Raw genomic sequence first — 22,963 nt, forward strand, 5'->3', positions numbered from 1 at the left:
CTGACATTTTATGGACAAAGCAACAAATCGATTAGTCAAAAAAGCAATTGCCTTATAAATGAATAATAAATAATGATTATTTAGAGCTGGAAAAAACCTCTTGTGTTTTCACTTCATCTTTTCATGCACTCCAGTACAACACATGTTTATTCCTGAGCTTGTCATTTGTAGTGGGGGTGGGATGTGTATCAGGAGGCATTATATTGAAATGTGTTTCTAATATATATATATATTTTTTTTTAAGTGGTTTGTGCAAAACATACAAACCCCCCTAAGCATCACACACAAACAATCACTGCAAAAACACTGATTTAATGACATTTTGCACACGAGTGAGTTTCACATGACGTGTCTTTAACAATTCAAAACACATCTTATTTGCTGAAATCTGTCTCATGTACGGATAGACATCATAAAAAAGCCCTCGCCAGTGTTGTAGTTCAGTTCTCAGTCTTCAAGCTCAAGTCCAGTCTGTGTCAAGTCTTCAGTGTTCCAAGTCCAAGTCGTCGTCAAGGTTGAGTCTGATTTGAGTTCCAAGTTTGGCTCCAGTGCTTTGCTCTGGCACAGTGGAATTGTGGGAATTCAGACAGCACACGACTGTGGAACACACATGAAACTGCGCTTGCACATTATGTCGAATCTTTTGAAAACAACAAAACAGAGTCTTTAAAAGCACAATTACGTGACGTTTTGTGCTATTGGAAAAAGTCACTTTCACTTGTGCTGTTGCAGGAAGCCGGCGACTCTGCGTCTCTGTTAACAGAGACAAAAAAACACCTGTACATAGTTTACATTTTTTGGCCTGTTATTATGTTTTATACTGTTCAAATTTCAAATTCAACACGCAAAATCTGGACGTTATTCCTCTCTCCTACAGTGTTCATTACAATTACATATACATGGCCAATTATGCAAATTAGGTGATGACATCTATTACCGACTTTTAGGACCGTTCATGTACAACCACAGTGTTTTTTCTCAATTTTAATTTTTAATTTTTTAATTTTAAATTGTTAATACACTACTTTAACATGCAGTAAATAACAAAAAGTTACATTTACTCACAGGACATTTTCTGGCCCTCAGACATTTTGAGGCTTAGGTGTTAAAGGGTTAAATCCAACCTCAGAGTCTGAATGTAGTCAAAGCTCCAGTCTGAGTCTGAGTCCAGTTTTCTACTGCTTCCTCCTCCACGTGATGGCACTGGAGCAAAATATATCGCGAAAGGCGACCTGTCCTCACACCCTGGAGAGGTCGCTCATCCATTCCAGGGCAAAGACACACAGAGACACACAACCATTCACTCTCACATCTCACTCATACCTACGGTTAATTTACAGTGTCCTGTTGACCTCATCTTCTTGTTGTGAGGCTGCAGTGCTTTCCACTGTGTGGCCCCTGACACACGTGCCTGGAATCAAAAGACTGTAATAAACATGAGCAGACATTTCACTGGATGACCGGCTGGTGCAGCTGTCTGTCACTAACTGACCTGTGCTTTCACAACAGACAATAGCCAGAAGTTAGTGACTTTCGCGGGGAAACGGCAGAGACTGTGCAGCCATAATTCACAGTTCTACTAGAGACAGTGACTTCCTGTGTTTTGTGGTCAAAGCTTCGATGAGAGAGCCCACAGTGGAGGGTTGTATCAGCTTCACTATTATCTATTTTACTGACTCAACCTTTAGCAGAGCAGAAATATCATCCACCGCTGTCTTCATTTCCCACTGCAGACGTTAAACTGGTAAATTGAGAGCTTTGACTTTGGACTCTTTCTCAGTGTGTCTGTCAATCTCTCGCCCTACTCTCCACTCACCCGTGAACAAGACCCCGACATTCTTAAACGGAGTGAAAACTTACTGAACAAAATGCTCAGAAAATGTGTGAATTCATTGTCCATAAATATGCGCTCACAGAAGCAAAACTATAATTTAATAATTTAAACATTTATTTATACAATAAAAAAAAAACTTGCAGTACCGTTTTGGCTCACATTTGTCTGTAGAACCCACTCAGGATGACGTTAAGATTTTACTGATAATGATATTTTTTATTTTTGTACAAAAAATTAAAACATAGCATGACAAAATTCTTCTACTTTTTTAGTTTCGGTGCATGCTCAGAACTAAGCGTATACAAACAGGAGTATTCAGACTATGACTTCCAGGGCATAATAGTGACAGGTGTATTTTCACACCCCTTCGACATAAGGTATTAAGAAATATAAGAAAGGCCGAAACAGATTTTTTTTTAGAATCATTAACAAGACACATGGTAATGAGAAACTGAGCTGGAGAAATCTTAATAAATTATCTGGTAAGGATAATGAACAGAGAACAACTGTATCTGAACTTAAAATGAATGGAATGCTATGATAGCAAGTACTTTTAACGACTTTTTCATATATATATATGTATATATATATATATATATATATATATATATATATATATACATATACATATAAAGTCAGCTGAGGAACTGGCTCAAAGCTTTCCAACTGGAACCATACCATGCATCCCCAGTGATAATGCAAAACCAAAATTTTTTTTTACAATAACATAATTAGCAGTGAAACAAATCACAACATCCCTCAGAAACTCAATACCACCGCATCTTATTTGTGGTATTCAAAGTAGCAGAGCAGCTGACAAATTGCTGAAATTTGGATTTGACAAAAAACACTCCTACTTGCTACTTCTTGGAGAGTGTTAATCAAAACTAGATGAAGGTGGTGAAGAAGGTGCAGTGTTCTTGGACCTTAAGAAGGCCTTTGACACTGTGAACCACACACTTTTAGCTAAATGATCTTTTTTAACTTTTCAAAACATGCCATTGCCAATGGATTCGCTCCTATTTAACTGACAGGAAACAAAACAGCAATACTTACTCTACATACCTCAACTGTAATATTGGAGTACCGCCAGGGTCAGTACTGGGACCTATTTTATTTAGTTTATACATCAATGGTTAGGCTAACTGCAGCACTGGTTCATGTCTCTGACTGCATGATTTACACACACACAGAGTAACAACATGTGTACGACTGAGCTACTGTAAAACAAATACGACAGAAGTGATATTAATGGTAAAAGTAGCAGTGTTTGTATTGTGGCAGCTCCGAGTTTATGGTTCAGTTCAGATGAGACGGAAAATGGAACACACCGTTCAAGTCAGACACTTCAGCTCTGTTACAGCCTTTTTTTCTCTATTAAAGTTTGTTAAATTGACATCGTCACCTGTTGAATGCACTAAATGACAACGTGCTTGTGCTGTTTTATCAGCATCTGTGTATGGATGCTAAGTTTCTCCACTGTCAATTACTGTTAGTGCATGATGTCCCTTGCGTCTTCCAGCTCGGACCCATTTCTCTTTGACTCTCCCTCCCCGATCATGAAGCGATCAGCCTCAGAGGACAAAACAGAGGAAAACATCCTCCACACTACAATTCACCAGGGAGGAGAGAGGATCATGTGACTCTGCCGGCATCCCTGACAATCATCAATTATTCACATACAGGCACTCTCACTCACTCTAGAACCTGAAAATAAACACACACACATCGTGTATTAAAAAAACAACAAAAAAACACACATGTTCACCACAGACTGTACGTACAGTTCTTACAGTACACTTATTTTTTTTATTATTTATTTATACATTCATGCAGTCATGTTCTTTAGGTTGGTTTTAGATGAGGATATTCATGTTGCTATTTAAAGGACTTGGTGACTTGACTTGTAGTTACAGTTTCTTTGTAGTGGGTTAAATTTCCTGTATGTTTTTTCAACAAATATTAAACATTTCATCAGGCACATCTGATTTTCACCTTGCTGATTGGTCAGAAAATAAGATGACATTAATCGATACAGACGGTGATAATTGTCTGGGCTTCGGTGCTAAACACATTATTGTTAGTGACGTAATACATCTTATAAATATTTGATTTTAATTTGTGATTATGACTCAAAAGCTTTTGATAGAATAAGATTTCTTTGTTTCCCTGCCACAATAGAACAACAACTCTGTCATTGCGGGATCAGCTTTCAGCAAATTAGTTCGTTCTCCATTAGGCATCTTGATAAAATGCACAACTGCCCTCGTTTTCTGTTTGAATGAGAAACTTTGGTTTGTTCTCTGACTGTCAGACATTCTTCCAATTGGAGGTAATCACAGAGTGAAGCAGAGCAGACGCACTGTAGGTTTTAAATAACAGCTGCTACATGTGTTAATATGCTTTTGGCGTGTGAGTCGGTGAGAGGATGCAGGACTCCTGGAGGTTGCAGGAAAATTAGATCAGTGGACCAGAGTATAAATAAGATCGGCAACATGAGTCAGAAGTGGCACAAACATTCCTTTACAGTAAATGTGCTTAGATACAGTAAATATATCTGTTATATCTGGTGGTTTGATCAGTGTCGTATCACTATTTTTTTTCATGTTGACTCTTAAGGAAACTTAAAGTTACTGAACAGCACAACCAGGAATAATCTCACCTTATCTTTAAAATCATTAAAACTGAATCATTGTGGTTTGTAACAAAACAAGAACGTCATCATTTCAAGGTTTGGGAAACATTTTATGGACCTAACGACCAATTGATTATCTGAGAAAATAACCGGCAGATTCATTGATTATGAAGATACCGCTAATTTAAAACAAAGCAACTTTTCGTACATTAGCGTGCAATTTTGCATGAATAGTCAAAAAAGTATCTCACATCCTGTTACCTCTGTTTATCCTTTGCTGTTTGACTGTTGGTATTTGTGTGAGTCATGGTTGGTAATCTGAATGTTGGAGACGTAAATGTTGGAGAAGGCTCCTTCTGTTACACCTGAGACAACATGTTTCCTTATTTTAAGATGTCCAATAGAGCTCCAGCACCACCATGGCAGACAAGGGTGCTGCAAAAATGAATGGAACTGGTGCCTGTACAGTAAACTGGCTTTGTGACGAAGATTCAATTCCAAAAACCTCAACATGTAGAATTCAGAACATCCAGGGAAAGTTTGTTTGCGTGTGTATTGATGAATAATAAGAATTCTTCTTTAATAAGAATAAGGCGTACATCAGAGACCGCTCATTCCATCCATGTAAATGTAATATGCGTGACCTTTTGACCTCAAACGTCCTGTCGACTCTCTCTGCCCTGCAGTGGAGTGACTCATTAAATGGCTATTTGTTAAAAGACTTGTCGCCCAATTAGCATGTAAAGTGATCTTTGTGCGTCTGTGTGTGTGTGTCACTGCGGGAGATAGAGTTAGTGATGTGTGTGTGTGTGTGTGTGCGATAGAGACGGAGTGTGTGTACAGTATTTCCCGGGAGACCGTTGGCAATAAGAGGGTCATTTTTCAAGGTGACTGCACTGGTCCCACCAAACACCCCCTCCTCTTTGTATTGTCATGGCAACGCTGAAAAATGGATGCCCCCCTGTGGGCCCCCGATGAGCACGGTTATTTGAGCAGACAGAAGTGTGTGGAGCAGGGATCAGTGAAGATATGTGTGTGCCCGATGGCCCTTTTTTTTTAACTTTGTACAATATCAGAGCATAAGTCTTCAGATATAAATCAGATTATAATCTCCAGGGGTTTTCATGCGGCATTGAAAAATAGTATGTCTTAAACCAAGGGATAATAAACTCTTGGTAAACGGTTTTAAACTTTACATTGCGATTGCGCAGCACCTTAAATGGATATTTTCCAAATGTTTAATACTTTGTCCGTTTCCGTGGACACATAGTCTTGCTTTATGCAAATGGACTCTATTTAAACAGCACTTTTCTAGTCTTGGTGACCACTCGAAGCTGCTTGACACTACAGTTTTTCCATTTTCTATCACTCATCTTTCATATGTCTTGCCCAAGGACATGTAGACGAGCGGAGCTGGGAATTGAACCCACACACTACCGTTGCCCCATGTACAGTATATTCATTCATTTTTATTGCTAGTAGAGTCACACACACGCCACACATCCTATAAACTATACGATAATATTTCACTGTCTATCGATCTCTGCTGCTAGTGTAAGCTGGTTCTGTGACACATAGAAGCAGCACATTTATTTCTTCCAAAGTCACATTGTGTTCTAACTTTTTTTTTTCCCCCTTCACTGTCACTGGGGAGTTTCACCACTGGGATTCAGGTTGGCACATGACGACACAAAATGAGCTCCAAAATTCTACTTTATGCTGTTTATACTGTTGTTTATACTGTTGCTATCATTCTTTTGTTGTTGTTTTTTTCCTGGGGCTAGGTTTCATTTTCTGAAGAATAAAACAACATAATCATGTTTGTATAACATGCTATAAGCTACTGTACCTGGGCTGAAGACATGGTTGTTTGTCCATCAGAGTCCTGCCTCAGAGCAGTATCACTGGCTTGTCATCAGATCCTACATTACATTACTTTAACTCATTCATTTGTTTTAGCTCACTCAGAGTCAGAGTCTGATGTTTTACCTTTGTGCGTTTGAAATAGTTTGTGTGTGTGTGTGTGTTTGAGGGTGTGTGTGAGAGGGAGAATGATGGTGTGTCATGTAGAAAGTGCAGATTTCCTGGAAGTCAGTCAGTATGCAATGTAATATGGTATAAATTGGGCATGAATCAATGAGAAAAATATTAATCAAGCTGTGTGTGTGTGTGTGTGTTCGTGTGCATGTGTGTGTCCATGTATTGTGAGCAAGGTGATTTGTTTAGCTGCCAGTCAGAGAGCTAAATGAGTGTGTGTGTGTGGGGAGGATTAACGTTAGCTCCTAATGTGATGGGCTGAGAGCAGGAGACATGGGTGCCAAATTCTCTCTCTCTCACACACACACACACACACACACACACTGGATATATACTGAATCATGTATATCCAATCTAGAGGGGACAGGTGTTTGATTTCAAAGGTCTAAAGAGGAAAAAAAAAAGATCTTATAAAAAATCCAGATTAACTCAGCCTCTGTCAGAGATGCTGCTAATGAAGTGTCATTAGTCCTGTGTGTGTGTGTGTGTGTGTGTGTGGTCAGTAATAGTCACATCTACTGTACTGTATCTGGAGATAAAGATGGAATGGGTAGAGTGAGGTAGAGGAACAGTGAAGATGAGGAGAGCGGTGGAGTTGAAAGAGGAGAGGATAATAAACGACAGAGGAGAATAATCAGACATGGCAGAGGAAACAAAGACTTCTTATAAACCTGCTGATTGTGTAACATTTCACAACAATGTCTCCGGGCTAAGTGTCATTAATCCAGCAGAGTATAGTAGAGAATCTGCTGCCACTCTTCATTTCACGTCCTGAGCGTCTGGTGGGATATTGGTCATGGTCAGACCCTGGTCCAAATGAAGCACCGCAGGGCTGAATGGAAACGGCCCGAGAAACCTCACGCTCACTAACATCTTGTACTGATTGCTCTGTTCTCATATGACCTAACAAAGAATTTAAACCAACCAAGGACTCTACAGAAGTGAGGCCTTGCCAAATGTTCTGTGTCTCGCACATTCGATGCCTGCAGTTCATTTCATGCTAAAATGATGCTTCATGTCAATTCAAAGTTCCACCCCTGTGAACCTAAACCCACACTTTATTCCGCTCCATTATATTGTCCTACCTGTAGCATGCATACAGTGCCCGCGGTCACGAATGTATAAATGTGAACATGTGTGGTTGACGACATTTACCTCATGCAGCCCATAGTGGACCTTGGCGGACTTGTGGACATGGAAAGTATGACTTGGCCTTTAAAGAGGGTTGTTAAGAGGTGTTTGCAGCAGTTACCATGGCTTTGTCCATTTCTGTTCTTCACTTACTTTGGTTTCTCTGGCAAAAATATTGTCTTTTTTACCGAAGGCAATGATTTGCAAATCATTACCTCAGGTTTTTTCATCCACTTCGAGAGACCTGGTTTGTTGGTAGTGTGGCACGGTTGGCACTGTTACCTCTCACAATATTGTTTTTAGAGTTCCCTGCCTTTCAAAAGAAGTTTCTCTGTTCCAACCCCGTATGACTGGAGCCATTCTGTGTGAAATTGCCATGTTCTTTCTGTGTTTGTGGGATTTTTTTTCTGGAGACATTTTCCACAGTATTCCATATGCATATGACAAAAGCAGCCTGGAGATGGTTTGGGTCAGAATGAGAAAGTCCACATTGATGGCACCTGGGTTGAACATGTAGGAGGTAGCACTCCCAAGCTCACTCACACATTGCCAGGAACTTCACATTGGGATCTGACAGGAGAAGTCCTGGAAAATGTCTGGAGTGACTGATGCTAATATTTGCATTCTCACGATTCAGCCTCACTGGACAAGTTCAAGAGAATATCCGACCTGTCCAGGGTCATAAACGTTCAAACCAAACCAAAACTTGACCCTCAAAATACTTGAGATTAGAGCTGAAATGATGAATCGATTAATTATTAATCGATTACTAAATTAATCAACAACTATTTTGATAATCGATCCATGGGTTTGAAGCATTTTTTCATGATTAAAACAAGATTTCCGATTGTTTAAGCTCCTTAAATGTGAATATTTTCTTCATTTCTTTGCTCTGGATAACAAAGAAATCATGAAATCAATAACAGTTAATCATTTTGGTTTGTGGACAAAACAAGACATTTGAGAACATCATCATTTCCAGGTTTGATGAACACCGATTAACATTTTTTAAGGTTTTCTTATATTTTATGGACAAAGCGATTAATCGAGAAAATAATCGACAGATTAAATGATTATGATAATACTCCTTAGTTGCAGCTCTACTTGAGATCTCCATGATAGAGATGGACAAAGGGTTAGGGTTTCAAGTAAACCACACAAAGACATTTTTAACCACTGTTCTTACCAAAGAAACCTGAGCAGATGAAGGTGTCTGGACTGAAGTGTAGTGAACAGCTAATGAAGCAATTCAGTATGAGGTTTCTCTGTTGTTGTTTTTAAAGGTTTTATTTGAGATTGTAACGTTAAAGAGTGTATATTATGACTCTCTCTCAAATGGCTGGGTGTTTTGTAGTTTGTTTGGATTTAGATACAGTTCCTCATTTCCAGCTGTGTAAGGGGCATTTCTGATCTCAAGGTCAGAACATCAAGCAACAAGTGAATATGACTCAGCGTGTTAGATTTTTGATGCTCGGCTTTTCTGTCAGTACTTTGATCCCCAGCCGTGCTTCAGGATCACTGCTTCCACTCTTTGTTTGTCACTCTCTCTCTCTCTCTCTCTCTTTCTTTGTGCACACAACAAATCTTATCTTTTTACTGAATATGAACCCCCTCCTCTTCCTCTTCCTCTTCCTTCTCCTCTCCCTCTGTGTCGGATCTGGTGGTGGAGCTGAGGGCATCAACTGCTTCACTGCCCACCGAGGCTGTGATTGTGTAAGAGACGCGTTCTGCTTTAATGATCCATTGTTTGGCCGAGTCGCCACTCGAGGGGAGGCTGTGGCTCAGCTGACCCCTGACCCTGCCATGCTGCACAAAACTCTATTAACCAAGCTTAATCAGACCTGCGGTTGTTCATCTGCTCCCTTCTGTCTGTTTCCTAGTCCTCGAACATAAAAACCCAACAAATATTGCAAATCTTTTTGATACTTTTGGGACCATACGGATATGGTCCTCTAGACCTTGTTCAGACCTGGTAATAACATCCATCCCCAGTGATCCCGTCTTTTGTGAATAGCACTAAGCACAACTGCTGTCACGTGGCATTAAAATATAAATATGTCTTGGATGTGTCTCTCATGAGCAGTTCTGACTTTGGTCCACTCTTTATCCCAATACACACTGATGTCATGTCTATTTACAAGAACAAATTAGGTTTGTAACAAGCCTGACTGTACAGATGACCAGATGCATCCGTGAGAGAGAGAGAGAGAGAGAGTATGTTTTGTTGTTTGATGACAGTGTTATGGCACTTAACGGCATTTTACGGCACTTTTCATAGTGGAAAAGTACCATTATTGTTGTGGTGGTGGCTACAAGTAATTTAAAATGAGTGCTGATTAGTGTTTTTTTTTTTTTTTTAAAGCAGTGAAACTGCTGCTGTTCAGAGGACACAAGCTAAGGAGGTGGTCGATAATCAGTCCTTTTGCACGGTAGTTTAAGGACGGATGTGTCCACATTCCTCAAAAGGTTTTGTGATTGGGTCTGAGGAAGCTTTCAGAAGATATTGTGTGGTTTAACCATCCGGGGCATTTCACACACATTCAGGCAGTGATTTTGAACCCCACAACATGACCTGTCTGCCTCCATCCTTCCCTCCACCAGCTCTTCTTTCTACCTTTGCTTCCCTATCAAACCTTTAGAATCACCGGCATCACTTTGATTCAATTCACAATCACCTGCATCCGAGGGGGAAAGTTTATAAGCCTTCTCTGTCCCTATGGTTGTTCCCTGCTCAGCTCTCGGAATCCAGGCTACAGGTACAGAACATTGGCTTCTTTGGGTAGTATTGTGACTAGAGATGCACCGAAAATTCGGCGATCCAGAACATTTCAAAACCGAAAATACCTTTATTGGCCATTTTCGGTTTTTGAAAGACTTTTTTCACTGAAACAAGGCGACCGAAACACCGAAACAGGACGTTGTGATGACGCATTCAAAAACTGCGACCATACAGCGCAGATTCTGAACTCCCTGCGACATTCACTCAGATCCCCGGCATTTTGTCGCAACTGTACTTGATCCTCATTATAAAGATCATTACTTGGATGTGGGGATAATGCAGCACGTAGAGAAAGGATCCAGACTGTGTTGGATATGGAGAGCCAGCTTGGAGTCGGAGAAGCGCATATTATTTTTAAATATTTTTAAAAGAGATTCCAATCAAATAAATAATTAAAAGATCTGGTTCACACACCCAAACCACAAGATCCACTCTTTCTTTCTTTCTTTCTTTCTTTCTTTCTTTCTTTCTTTCTTTCTTTCAGGACAGGACAAGGTCACATGCTGCTCCACCCTTTACAGTAGTGCAGGAACATGACACTCTCACACAGACACACACACACACACACACACACACACACACACACACAGGTACGTGTGCAGGGCTCAGTTTACCTCTCCTTCCACAAAGCCTTGTGGGAAGAGTGACATCATCCCCCTCACTCTTTCTTTGCATATGTCAATCAAAGTAGACAATGAGGTCACAGGGTTAAACCCCTGACTGTGCTGAAAAGAGTGGCCAGCTAAGTCCAATATTATATGACCCACAACGGCAATGTCTGTGTTGTGAATCCCAAGGAGTGGAGAAAACTTGCATCATTGGAGGAAACAGGTATAGAGTCAGCAGAAATAAAGGAAAAACACAGAAAAAAGAAATACATGCAACATAAGAGATGAGAGTAAACTTCACTGCTTTAGGATAGATGTGTGGACTAAAGAGTCTCACCTCATCAACAACACACATTCTGATTGGTTGGAGATGTATACTTCTTAAACGTGAAACTTTATCAAAAATAAATAAAAATCTTGTTATGCAAAAGCCCCTGCAGCAGTATCGTGGTCTGATGGATGAGTTTACAGTAACTGGATACAGGTTCAAAACTGCTATTTATGTCCAAATACGCTGATAATGAATTAATATTCCAAGCTAACAAAGTTGGCCATTAAAGCTAAGGATGTCAAAGCTCTGCTACCAAAACACTGGAAATTGCTGTCTGTGAAGGAACTGTGAATTTTGCTGCCATTTTGTCTGAACTCCATCATCTCTTCCTCAGCAGAGTATCAACCTACACTACGAGTTTCTGCTAGAAATCTGATGGATTTGACATTGTCAATAGTGTAGTTAATAACTGTATTTTTGATCGTGTTGCGGTGTAGTTGAATGTCTGATTTCTGAGTCTGGATTATTAATATGTATGTACTTGAATGAGTATGCACTGTTATGTAAATAACCCAGGACTTTTCAGGTGTTAATTGTTTGGTTTTATAAAGTTTATTGATCTGACACTGATTAATGTCTGTTTTCTGACTTTTTCAGTGATCTGAATGGAAACAACCTGACAGTCATCACTAAGACAGACTTCGCTGGCCTGAAACACCTACGAGTGCTGTAAGTCATATTTACATTCACTCTATTCACTTCATCATCTGTTGTGTACAACAGAAGCTTTTAAAGTCTTATTGCTTAGTGCGGGTGAATCGAACCTGGCACATTTAGCTCCTTAGTCTGGTTTGTTTGGGTCAGTCCGAAGATAGTCTGTGACTTCTGATGCAGACCAAACAACAGGACTCTGGTCCACTTGAAAGTGGTGGTCTGGGACCACTTGCAAGTGAACTCGGGAGCAGTCTGTGTATCAGGGAGAACACTGATACACAGAAATAAGAACAGCACATCCATCCTCTGTGACTGGCATGCCCCATCTCTTCCTCTGAATTCAAACTAGCACACTTAGCTGAGCATCACCCATCCAAAAAAATGCAACAAAGCTGCCGACTCGTTGCCGTTTTTCACCCGTGGGCAGTAGGGTGAGGATGAGGGTGAGGGTGAGGGCAACACCTGCGGCTCGGGACTCTCCTGCATGCAGGCCAGAAACTAACAATGCTAGCTTGGCTCAATATGCTATTTCACCTGCAGAAGAGTTGGGGCCTCATAGACCTGGGGGGATGGATGCTGTTTAATAGCATAAGTCCTCTGACTCTCCTCTTAACAGTGAGCTCAGCTAATCACTGGATGAGAACACTGAGGCTACAGCCGCTCCACCTCACCCATCCACTGGCCTTTGTAAATGTGAACAGAGCCACCTGAACGATGTAAAAATGTATCATATTGTCATCAGGTGCAGACCATCAAAGGGGACTATTAGGTGTGAAGACACCCTGAGACATAAGCTCTGATTGCACCAAGCTTTAAAGTTTAGTCACACATAGATGATGGGTACCACAATAACCAATCTGTCCTCCATTGTTGCTCTTTGTTTACCGTGTTGCATACTCACATTCTTTTTCTTCACGTTGTTATGACTTCTTGCTGTTGACGCAGTTGTGTAAATAGCTATGTATTTGGCCCACACATCCTGTGGTGGAAACCATGCCATGGCGAGCTGAACTGCACTGCACCACTTGGTGGAAACAAGGCTTCATGGTCTCTCCTCATGACAGGGCCCCTTCGTCCCACCTTAGCCTCGTGTACCAGTTTCGCTCAATTTCTGGACGTCCATGTGATCCTCTTCTGTATGGAATGAATTAGTGTCTGGGAAAACTGTAAAAATCCCTCAAACTACTGTTTCCCTGAAACATTTATTTAATTCAATCAAACATTATTATGTTGTTCTGTGTGATTGCCTTTTAATAACTATATTTACAGTTTCCCTTAAGTAGCATCTGGGAGGCCCACTTGCCACAATAAAAAGCTGTGGTCTAGTCAATTAAAGTCAAGTCATGTTAACTTATGTAACACATTAAAAACAACACGAGTTGAGCCAAAGGGCTTTACGAAAGCAAAGGCTTTGACAAAACAGACAGAAAAAGACAAAGACAAAGTACAAATATCTGATCAAAACTGACCTACAGTCAAACTCCAAGTTAAATTGGATTTAAAAACATGAAACAACAAATGATCGAGAATAACAGCAGATAAGTCAAAAGTTTAAAAAAATATTTCCCATTAAAATCTGCCTAAATTTAAATGAATGATGCAACTTCATTTTACTAAATGTGAGATTGATCTTTTATCATATGCCCTTTTTTGTGGATAACATATTACAAATGATGTAAATGATGAAGCTGCAAACATCTCAGTTCTGCCATGAGCACCAGACCCAGCAGATGACTTTAGGTCTGGTGCTCTTTAGTTTTTAAATCTGTTTCAGATTCAAAATCTACAAAAACAGTTAGGAGTTGTGAAATACTTTTTATGGCTCCAGATGGGATGCAAATTTTGTGTTGCCTTACTCGTGCAACTGTGGTCACTAGATCATTTTTGTTGAGTAACCTTACTTGCATGGGAACCACGAGTAAATGTAACCCATGAGGGGCTAATGCTCATTCAATTCAACTTTGCGACTAATGGCGTGAATATAGTCAGAATTTAGCAGGTAGTCCAGCTTCCTCACTCACGTTCCGCCTGCCCCCTCCTCTTTCACCTGGTTTAACTTGTTCAAGGTGGTCCCTTTTACCAACCGTCCATTTCAACATCCCTGACTGGGTCTTACATTTACATTTAAGCATTTAGTAGATGCTATTATCCAAAGCGACTTACAAGAGGAATAAGCTTCATAGAAGTAGTCTTGGAAATAACTCCACTAGATAGGAACAGTGGACTGGCTCCAAGTGCAGAAGGAGATAGTGTAGGAGAGGGGGTAGGGGGCAGGGTAAGTGCTAGGACAGAAGATGCTCTTGGAAAAGTTGGGTTTTCAAGAACTTCTTGAAGATAGACAGAAGATAGCCCCTCTTCTGGTGCGTGGAACGAAAAAACACATGAAAAGAGTGCCAGACGACAATCCTTCGATGAACGGAGTAGTCCAGGGGTAACATAAGCCTTTATGAGAACATTTAAGTAGGTGGGAGCAGACCCATGAAGCACTTTGTAGGCTAGCATCAGTGATTTCAATTTGATGCGGGTGGCTAAGGGTAGCTAGTGGAGCTTAATGAACAGAGTGGTGACATGTGCCCTTTTAGTGCTGATAGTTATATGGACCTTGTTCCATGTAACTCTTTTATGCTTGAGTTCAAACATTTGAATTGGAGTGACTGAAACAAACAATGTGAATTTTGCGGACGCAATGAAGAACCACCTGCAACCGAGAACCTTTTTTTTCCTCCAATTTTGTGTTATTATCTCTGTTAGTTTTTGTACAACAGTCGGAGCCCAACCTTCGCTCACAGCTGTCGGACACATTGTTGACTGGGCGGCAGCTTGTATTTGTCCAGCAGAGACTCTCTTTCAGTGTCTTCTCTGGTTGTTTTAGGTCTGGTAGGAATGTGGGAATCATGTCTTCAGTGCCATTAAGGCCAGAGGGCACGGAACAACGCTTTAGTTCAGCTGTGACACATGAACCACCCACAGGTGCTTGTTCGGTGTCAGTGTCAGTCAGATTTACAACAGGGAGGGGTTTGACTGTGCCCTTTTGACCTGGAAACACTGTGCCCTGTGGGAGAGTCTGGATGAGCAGTGGTTTCCTGTTTTAACCTGGTGACTGGGATGGTGCTCAGTGATGGACATGAGTTAAAAGACGACATGCCAGGGACTAATGACATCTCCCGGGGCCCAGTCAAAACAGATTAGCAGCCCACTGGGAGCTTGAGGGCTCGCTGCTGTCAGGGGTGGGGGGGGGTGGTGATGTGGTGGTTTATGATGTAGAGGTCTAAGGAGTGTGTTTATCAAACATATAGATGCCTTCAGTGGCACAGGGAAAGAAAGGGTGTCTTGAGGGATTTGTCTTTTCCAGTTTGTCTCTTGAGAGCAGTGTTTCCCACAACATTAATACAATCTATGGTATAGCAGGGCAGAACAGAGCCTGCGTGACCCCATTCAGACCTGGTATTAACATCTGTCCTCAGTCAGTACATTCACATGGCATTACAAAAAACAGACTTTTAAAATACGTTTTGTACTAAATCAGATTTTGCAAACGCAGACTAACACACCCAGATAGAGTGAGTGCAAGTTGGACCAGAGTCATTCCCCAGCTGACCTAAGTGCACAAAACATGGGTGGTAGTTCCCACTCCTGGTTTTGTGGCTCGACTCAGCACAGCGTTTTCATTAGTGATAGTACCTGATACTTTTTTTGGTACCTGCTCTGGCGAGGGCCCAAGTGAGCCGAGCCGATACTATACGTGTTGTCGTCAGACTGCTTGCCATTGTTTTAGAGTGCTGACACAAGTATCAAACTGAACAATGCCGAACTGTAGATCAGTTAAATAATCCTGAAAACCTGCATTAATCTCCAACCTTTGGCATGGAAATGTCTACAATCTCAATATTTAACAGAGGAGTCTGGTGTATTTAGGTGTACTGCTTCACAAACCCTGCCACTGTATTTCAGTTCAGTGACTGTGTCAGACAGAGTCTGTGCTCCGGGTTGAGTTGCATTGACAGGGAAATATCTGATCTGATCTAGATGGCAGATGCAATCTAGATTAATATCAGATTCATATCTGATTAATTGCCACCTGTGAATGAGGCTTGAAACCAATCTGAATATCAGAATCCATGTGATTTTCTCCTGCTTACACCTCCATTGCTCATATCTGATTTGTACATAGAAGGAAAACATCTGAATTGAGTCCCTTGCACCATGCACTGGAAATGCAGCTAGAGTGTGTTTTTTTATGATTGGATCTGATGATACATTCATGATGGATTAGGAGAATTCAAACCAGCACGGCACACACAGCTGCAGCTGAAATTGTGTTCTTTATAGACAAGTCTGTGAGCAAGCACAAGGCACAGGTTGCGCTGTGTCTACAACCAAGCAAAACACACATTGATGTTATTATGCAAAGTGTTAATGTGTGACATGTGTTAATCTGAGTTTACCATTCTGTTTTGCAGTCATCTGATGGAGAACCAGATCAGTAACATTGAGAGAGGAGCTTTTGATGATCTGAGGGAGCTGGAGAGACTGTGAGCACACACACGCACACACACACACAAACACACACAGTATGTTCTCTTCTGTAATTGTAATAATCTAGGTTTTTTTCCATCTAGTCGGCTCAACAAGAACCATCTGAGCCAAATCCCAGAGTTGCTGTTTCAGAAGAACGAAGCTCTGTCTCGACTGTGAGTACAATCTCCCTGTTCTGTGTCTTACATCCAGGGGCGTTTCAAATGACTTTGGGGGGCAGACTGGGCCCTATAAAGGCCCCTATATACACTCATAGGTTTAATGTATCTTATGTTATGGAATACTTTGGGATTTTTTATCCTTTAGATGCTATGTACGACAAAAGACGGTACCACTAAGTAGAATGATATGGATTGGATAGATTGTGTAGGCAGATGTAGCACAGATGATTCCATTCTGCACCAATTGAACTGATTTGTTAAAATTTTTAAAAGCAATCCTAAGATATACCTTTTTAACCTGGCTTTCACTTGACCTTTATTATTTATTTGAACAATTTTGACTTCATTATAGGATCTAACACACGTTACTTTATTCCACCCTTTAGTCTCCTTTTACTGAATTTAATTTCTATTTTGTACGGCACCTGATTTTACCATGTTCTAGTTTATTGTTGCTTATAGTACTTCTTTTATTTATTTATATATGTATTTATTTATTTACTTACTTACTGACTTTTATGCACTGATCCATTTATGTTCCTATTCATGTTTTTAATTTTCATGAGTATATCGGTATTTTAGTCTCCAGGCTGTTTGTGAGTTCCATGATAGTTTCCTCACTTCTTCACTTCCCCATAATACGATTACCGTATAATACTATTACAGTAAATACTATAACACTATTACCACCAATGATATGATTGCTGGGTTGTTTTCCTTGGTTATGTTTTTTTCCTGTGAAGCATTTTGAGTTGCATTGCCTTGTATGGAAAATTTGTAAATAATAACCCCATTGATTGATTTGATTTCGTTAAATCTCAGAGAGTATAAACTCTGGTGATGTTGGTGTCGCTGAGGACTGAGGATGTGACTCTGGCTTGGGTTGGGTTTGAACACAAAAATTAGAATGCTTGTTGTGTTTAGTTTTCTCTCGGGCTTGAAGAAAAGCGAGCTGGAGCTATTCTTAAATAATAAAATGTGTTTGTTTTTGAGAAATGATCCCTGACATCTACAGTAAAGTAACTGTTATTCTCTGCAGCTTCAGGTCAAGTATTCGCTGAATTTTCTCATCAAAAATTGACCCATTTTTCGCACTTAGGAAACTCTGCCAATGTCCCCACAGAGAGAGAATCACTTATAGTGTCCCACAGGAGCAGTTTAAAGTGACACACATACACACACACACACACGCACACACATAGACACAAAAACAAAGAGATTTTTTCACGTGTTTGTTGTTTAATGAGTGAAAGCTTGGACACCGTTGGTTACTATGCCTCTACTGGTCTTTGTTATTAAGTCTGTGTTTGTGGAGAGCTAGACGAGAAAGTGTTTCCTATCTGCCTGGCGACACGCATGCACGCAGACACGCACACACACGCACACACACGCACACACACACTCCTCTGTCGAAAATAGATCAGTTGTTGACAAAAATGATTCAAAGTTCCCTGATATGTTTGCTTTCCTTTGTGTCTCCCCAGCTGTGTGTCTGTGTGCCTGTGTGCCTGTGTGTTTGTGTGTCTGTGTGCCTGTGTGTCTGTGTGTGAGTGTGTGCAATGGTTTGAGTGGCTGACACAGAAAATGTAACAAAGGAGGAGTAAGGTAGAAAACAGCCATGAAAAATAACAGTTATTACAGGAGATGAACAGGTGGATGTGTGTGTGTGTGTGTGTGTGTGAAATAGAAGGAGAATGACAAAGAAGACAGTCGTGTGAAGGATTAATGATAAAAGAAAGTGTGTGTGAAATTGTGAGTGTGTGTGTCTTTGTGTGTCCTTGTTATTTTCTGTTTGCCTTTTTGGCAATTTCACACTTTGGCTCCCATCAGGGAATATCAAGATGGATTTGGCATTTTCGATCAATCAGCACACACACACACACACACACACGCACACACTGTGACACCCTCAGTGCAGAGCCATTAGCACGTCTTCCAGCAGGAGTGATTTCTTTCCTCCTGCTGTGTTGATGGACTGAAAGCCCACACATGCACACTTACACAAACACACACACATGGGTTTGCATTGCCAACCTTTGAAGAACTCTCATTTACTAGCCTCAACAAAGCTTTATTCCCAATCTTAACCTTAACCCGTTAATGACAAACCCTAACTGTATACCTTAAATCTTAGCCCTAAAATTAACCAGTTCCTCAGAAACGAGGTTCTGCCTCATAAGGATCAGGTTTTGGTCTCCATGTGGACTACTGGTCCTGACAAGTTCAGTGTTCATGACAGAAAAAGGTCCTCAGGAGGCAACAAATACAGGAACACATACACGGTTTTTATGCGACACTGTAGTGTGATTGGTTCCTCCCAACACACACATAAATGTGCACATAAATGTTATTGTGTTTTCCTTCTCTCCTTGTATCAACTCTACTTTTCCATGTGAGAAAATATTTAAACAATGCCAAATTATTTTCTTTGTGACTGTGAGAGTGGATGGTTGTTTGTCTCTATATGTCCCTGTGATGGACTGGTGACCTATCGTTCCTATGTCAGCTGAGATTGGCACAGTTAATGTGATTTTGGTTGTATTATTTGGTACACGCTCCCTAACACACTGTTGCTCAGTGGGTGACATACTGGTGAGGACAGGGACATAGTTAGATGTTAATGCAAAAAAACCCAAAACATATTTAGATGCAAAAAATGTATGCAAAAGCCACAACACAAATGTAAAAGTCTTTTGTGGCTTTTTGAATTTGTGTTATGGCTTTTGCATTCTGCTTTTGCTAGCTGTTATTTTCTTGGCCTTTGAACCTAAACAGACAACTCATTCAAACTCAAACTGCAAAGAATTCTTTGTTCTTTGTAATGGTTTCTATTCTGGGTACATTTGCACACAGATTTTTGAATGGTAATCAGCTGTTTTGGTGTGTCATGAATCACCTGGCGCTTGTTTTCTGTCAGACTCATCATGGCGATCGCAGTTTCCTCCTCACGTTCACTCTTTCTCCTCTCCGTCCCCTTCACCTCTCTCTAATTACTTCATCCTCCTCCTTTACTTGTTTTCATAGACTCACTTTTCTCTGTCCACAGTCTTTGTTGCCTCTCTGTGAAGGGTTCACTCCACACCCAGTAACAGTCCTTTGTGTGTTTTGATGATACCCAGAGGCTCCCTGAATGTGTGTGTGTGTGTGTGTGTGTGTGTGTTCATGTACCATTGGTGCCTCCTCCCAGAGCCTCGGGTGTACAGCTAGTCTCTCTAACTATCTCTCTTTCTCACACACACTCACCTTGACCTGGGAGTGACCTCAGTGGTTCGCCAGGCGATACTGCACTGCTACTGCCAAGTGTGGACTGATGGAAAACCAGAGCAGCTGCATCCCGTCAACTCTGATCCTCACAAGATTTCAACTAAACAACAATCTGAATGAATAAACTAAAACATAACGTAAATAAAACTCATGAAGACCACCAGTGGTTCATCTCACCCTAAAATAAGAGCTAACCAACACAGTTTTCTGCAACCATAACTTTTTCATCTAGCGATGTATTACCTGACGTCAAAGACTATGAAGCTGTTGCAGTTTCTCACTTGCAAAGGTTTTTAATACCTGTGCACACCAATGTATTCCACCAAAGGAACTTTTCTTAATTACCTTGGTGTGTTTCCACAAAAATTACCCGGGGAAATCAATCCTTCGATCCCAAACTGTCCCTGAAAGAAGTACCTACCTGCGACTATGGACTTCTCAGATAACCAGGAGGGGCGGGGCTGTGTGATGAAGAACGCTGATTGGTGGAACACATTTTGCAGTCATTGTTGCCAACTTAGTGCATTTGTCGCTGTATTTAGACCACGACGAGCGACGTTTGGTGACACTGAGCTGAGCCACTGATGTTGAGAGCAGCATTACACATCTCAGCACTAGCAAGAATTAAGAAGATAAAGACATTAGCACGTTCACCTGGGTCTTGAGTTCCCACTTATACTGACTGAAGCCGAAGCCAATAAAACCCCACATGGATTGTAGAGTCATTTGACTTATTAAATACATTCCCACCGGTCAAAAACACAGCATTAAATGGGTTTTTTGACCAGTGGGAATGAAGCATTAGATTTTTCCACACCGATAATCTTTGCTAGAAGGCACTGTATAGATTTTATGACTTCGAGCAGCTCTGTGCATCAACGCTCCAGATAAATATAAGCTCTATGGTGAAATGTGCATGAGATGAAATTTCAATTAATAATGCTAAGTATTAAAAAAAGGTAGAGGCTGGGTGAAATGAGAGCAGGCCAAGTGCTTCCAAATTAGAAATATACCAGTGATTTCAAAATGTGTGTGTATCTCTTTTCAAGTGTGTGTTACGTCGATTAACTTTCCCCCTCAGACACTTGGAGAGTTTCTCTCATTAGGCACAGTGGCAGAGCTGTCCTCATTAGCACAGTTGACTGGCACGTGAGCGTGGCTAATTAATGGTGTGAAGCTGGTGGAAGCCGCGGTGGCAGCCGCCGGGCTGCGTCTCTTTAGAGGCTAACCGGAGTGTGACCTCGCCATTTACCTGACTCATTTTCCAAGCAGGAGGAAGTCATGTACCTGTGACTGTGTGTGTTAATTGCTCATATTAACAGTGTACTCCATAATTGCCTCTGTGTGTGCCAATTACGCAGATTTGCATCTACACAACAATGCGGTGTTGTTTTGTGTCTAATTATCTGATATAATTACTTGTAGGTGTGTCTCCAGTATGGAAAACGTGAGAGAACGTTGAATGCGTTGAATGAATCAGTTTTGTTTTCCTGTGTGGAAAATGAGTTAATTGGATTGATGTGTACAGTATTTCCTTATCTGTCATGAATAACATGTATTAACAAGTGGTTAGCGGGTGTGTGGTGGCCCAATGCTGTTTGGCAGTGTTATGTTCCCTGTTATTGCATCTAAGCTATGTGCAGAATGTATGAAGTCAAAAGGTTGTTCGAGAAAATCTTTCCAGCGTGTTCCCTGTAAATGATTTGGTCCAATATCAGCTGTTTTCCAAAGTCAACTTTAGGGCTGTCACCTGCCCACCGTTTGCACTGCTCACCTGCAAAACCTCCTCTGATTATAGGGTGGAGTCAGCCGCTAACTGTAGCTGACTGTAGATGTTTAGGTTACTTATCCAGCTTCTCCAGTGCATTGTTGTTGTCCATTTAGGATAAAGGTGTAGCTTTTGTGTCCTCCATTTTTACAGCAACACAGCCCAACATCACCACCTTATTTTTGCCAAGAGGGCATTCAGAGTGAGGAGCAGTCACCAGTCCTCGTCTAATCCCTACAGCTACGCCTGTGTGTGTTCAGTCCATTTGCACATGCATGTTTTTATGATGTTGACATTATCAGTAGGACTCACATTTGTCACTGCAGCAGACTTGGGAACAGAATTTTCCCAGAACTGTATTTTTCTTAAAAGTGGGACTGTGGACTCCTGCCTGCTGTGTGTGGTAACAGCGTCACACTGGACAACAGGGTCTGCGGCGAGGACAGACACTAACACTCCCTTTACCAAAACCCACTCTGCTGTTTTTCTTTGGTGCAGACTGTGCCTCTGAGGGAGAGTGTTTGTAGGAGGTCAGACCACTAACACTGATTTTCCTCTGTCATGTTGGTCCAAAGTAAAGCTGACACGCTGAGGGCAGTGGAAAAGCACGGTGGGAAGAACCACGCACACACAGACGCGACAGTTCAAACAGCCAGCCTCTGATCTTAAACAGGCGCGAAGACAAATATTAGTGAGACAGTGGATGATCACATCTAACTCTCACATCTCAGTTTCTTTTTCACTCTTGGGTTTTTTTTTGTTCTTCTTCTCCTTCACATCATCCTCTTTTTCCTTCTCCTCCCCATCCTCATCACCTGTCCTTCATCTGCCTTTGGAATATTTGAATTAAGCACTGTGCTCCCCAGTGGATGGAGACGCAAGGAGAGGAGAGAGCGACAAGGGAAAGAAGCAAGAGAGATTGAAAAGGAGAAAGCAAAGAAAGATGATGTACAGAGTTAAAAACAGAGGCTCGGGGAGAAATGAAAGGAAACGAGGGAGGAGAGCAAAGAGGGGATAAAGAATGCAACTGGAAGCGGAGATGGAGGTGACAAGAACGGAAGGGAAAGCAGGAGATAAAAGGCTCAGAGGAAGGAATCACACTGGTGGATAAATAATGGGGGATTGAAAACATGCAGTCAGGACAAGCATGAAAGAATATAAAGGATGGAGGGAGGGATGAATACAGAGGAAGGAAAATAATGATGAAAGAAGGGAACGTTCAAAA

General features: G+C 41.1%; 1 protein-coding gene across 2 annotated transcripts in view; it reads left to right on the plus strand.

Moving 5' to 3' along the window:
• Window positions 1-22,963, plus strand: part of LOC122760947 (slit homolog 1 protein-like) — a 66,367-nt gene that overhangs the window by 1,781 nt on the left and 41,623 nt on the right. For both annotated transcript variants that reach the window (XM_044016146.1, XM_044016145.1), the window contains 3 exons: window positions 11,953-12,024; window positions 16,470-16,541; window positions 16,629-16,700. In XM_044016146.1, coding sequence (XP_043872081.1) covers window positions 11,953-12,024; window positions 16,470-16,541; window positions 16,629-16,700 — 216 coding nt within the window. The remainder of the gene's footprint in view (window positions 1-11,952; window positions 12,025-16,469; window positions 16,542-16,628; window positions 16,701-22,963) is intronic.

This window comes from Solea senegalensis, unplaced genomic scaffold (assembly GCF_019176455.1).
Source record: "Solea senegalensis isolate Sse05_10M unplaced genomic scaffold, IFAPA_SoseM_1 scf7180000014209, whole genome shotgun sequence".
In the NCBI taxonomy this organism is placed as follows: domain Eukaryota; kingdom Metazoa; phylum Chordata; class Actinopteri; order Pleuronectiformes; family Soleidae; genus Solea; species Solea senegalensis.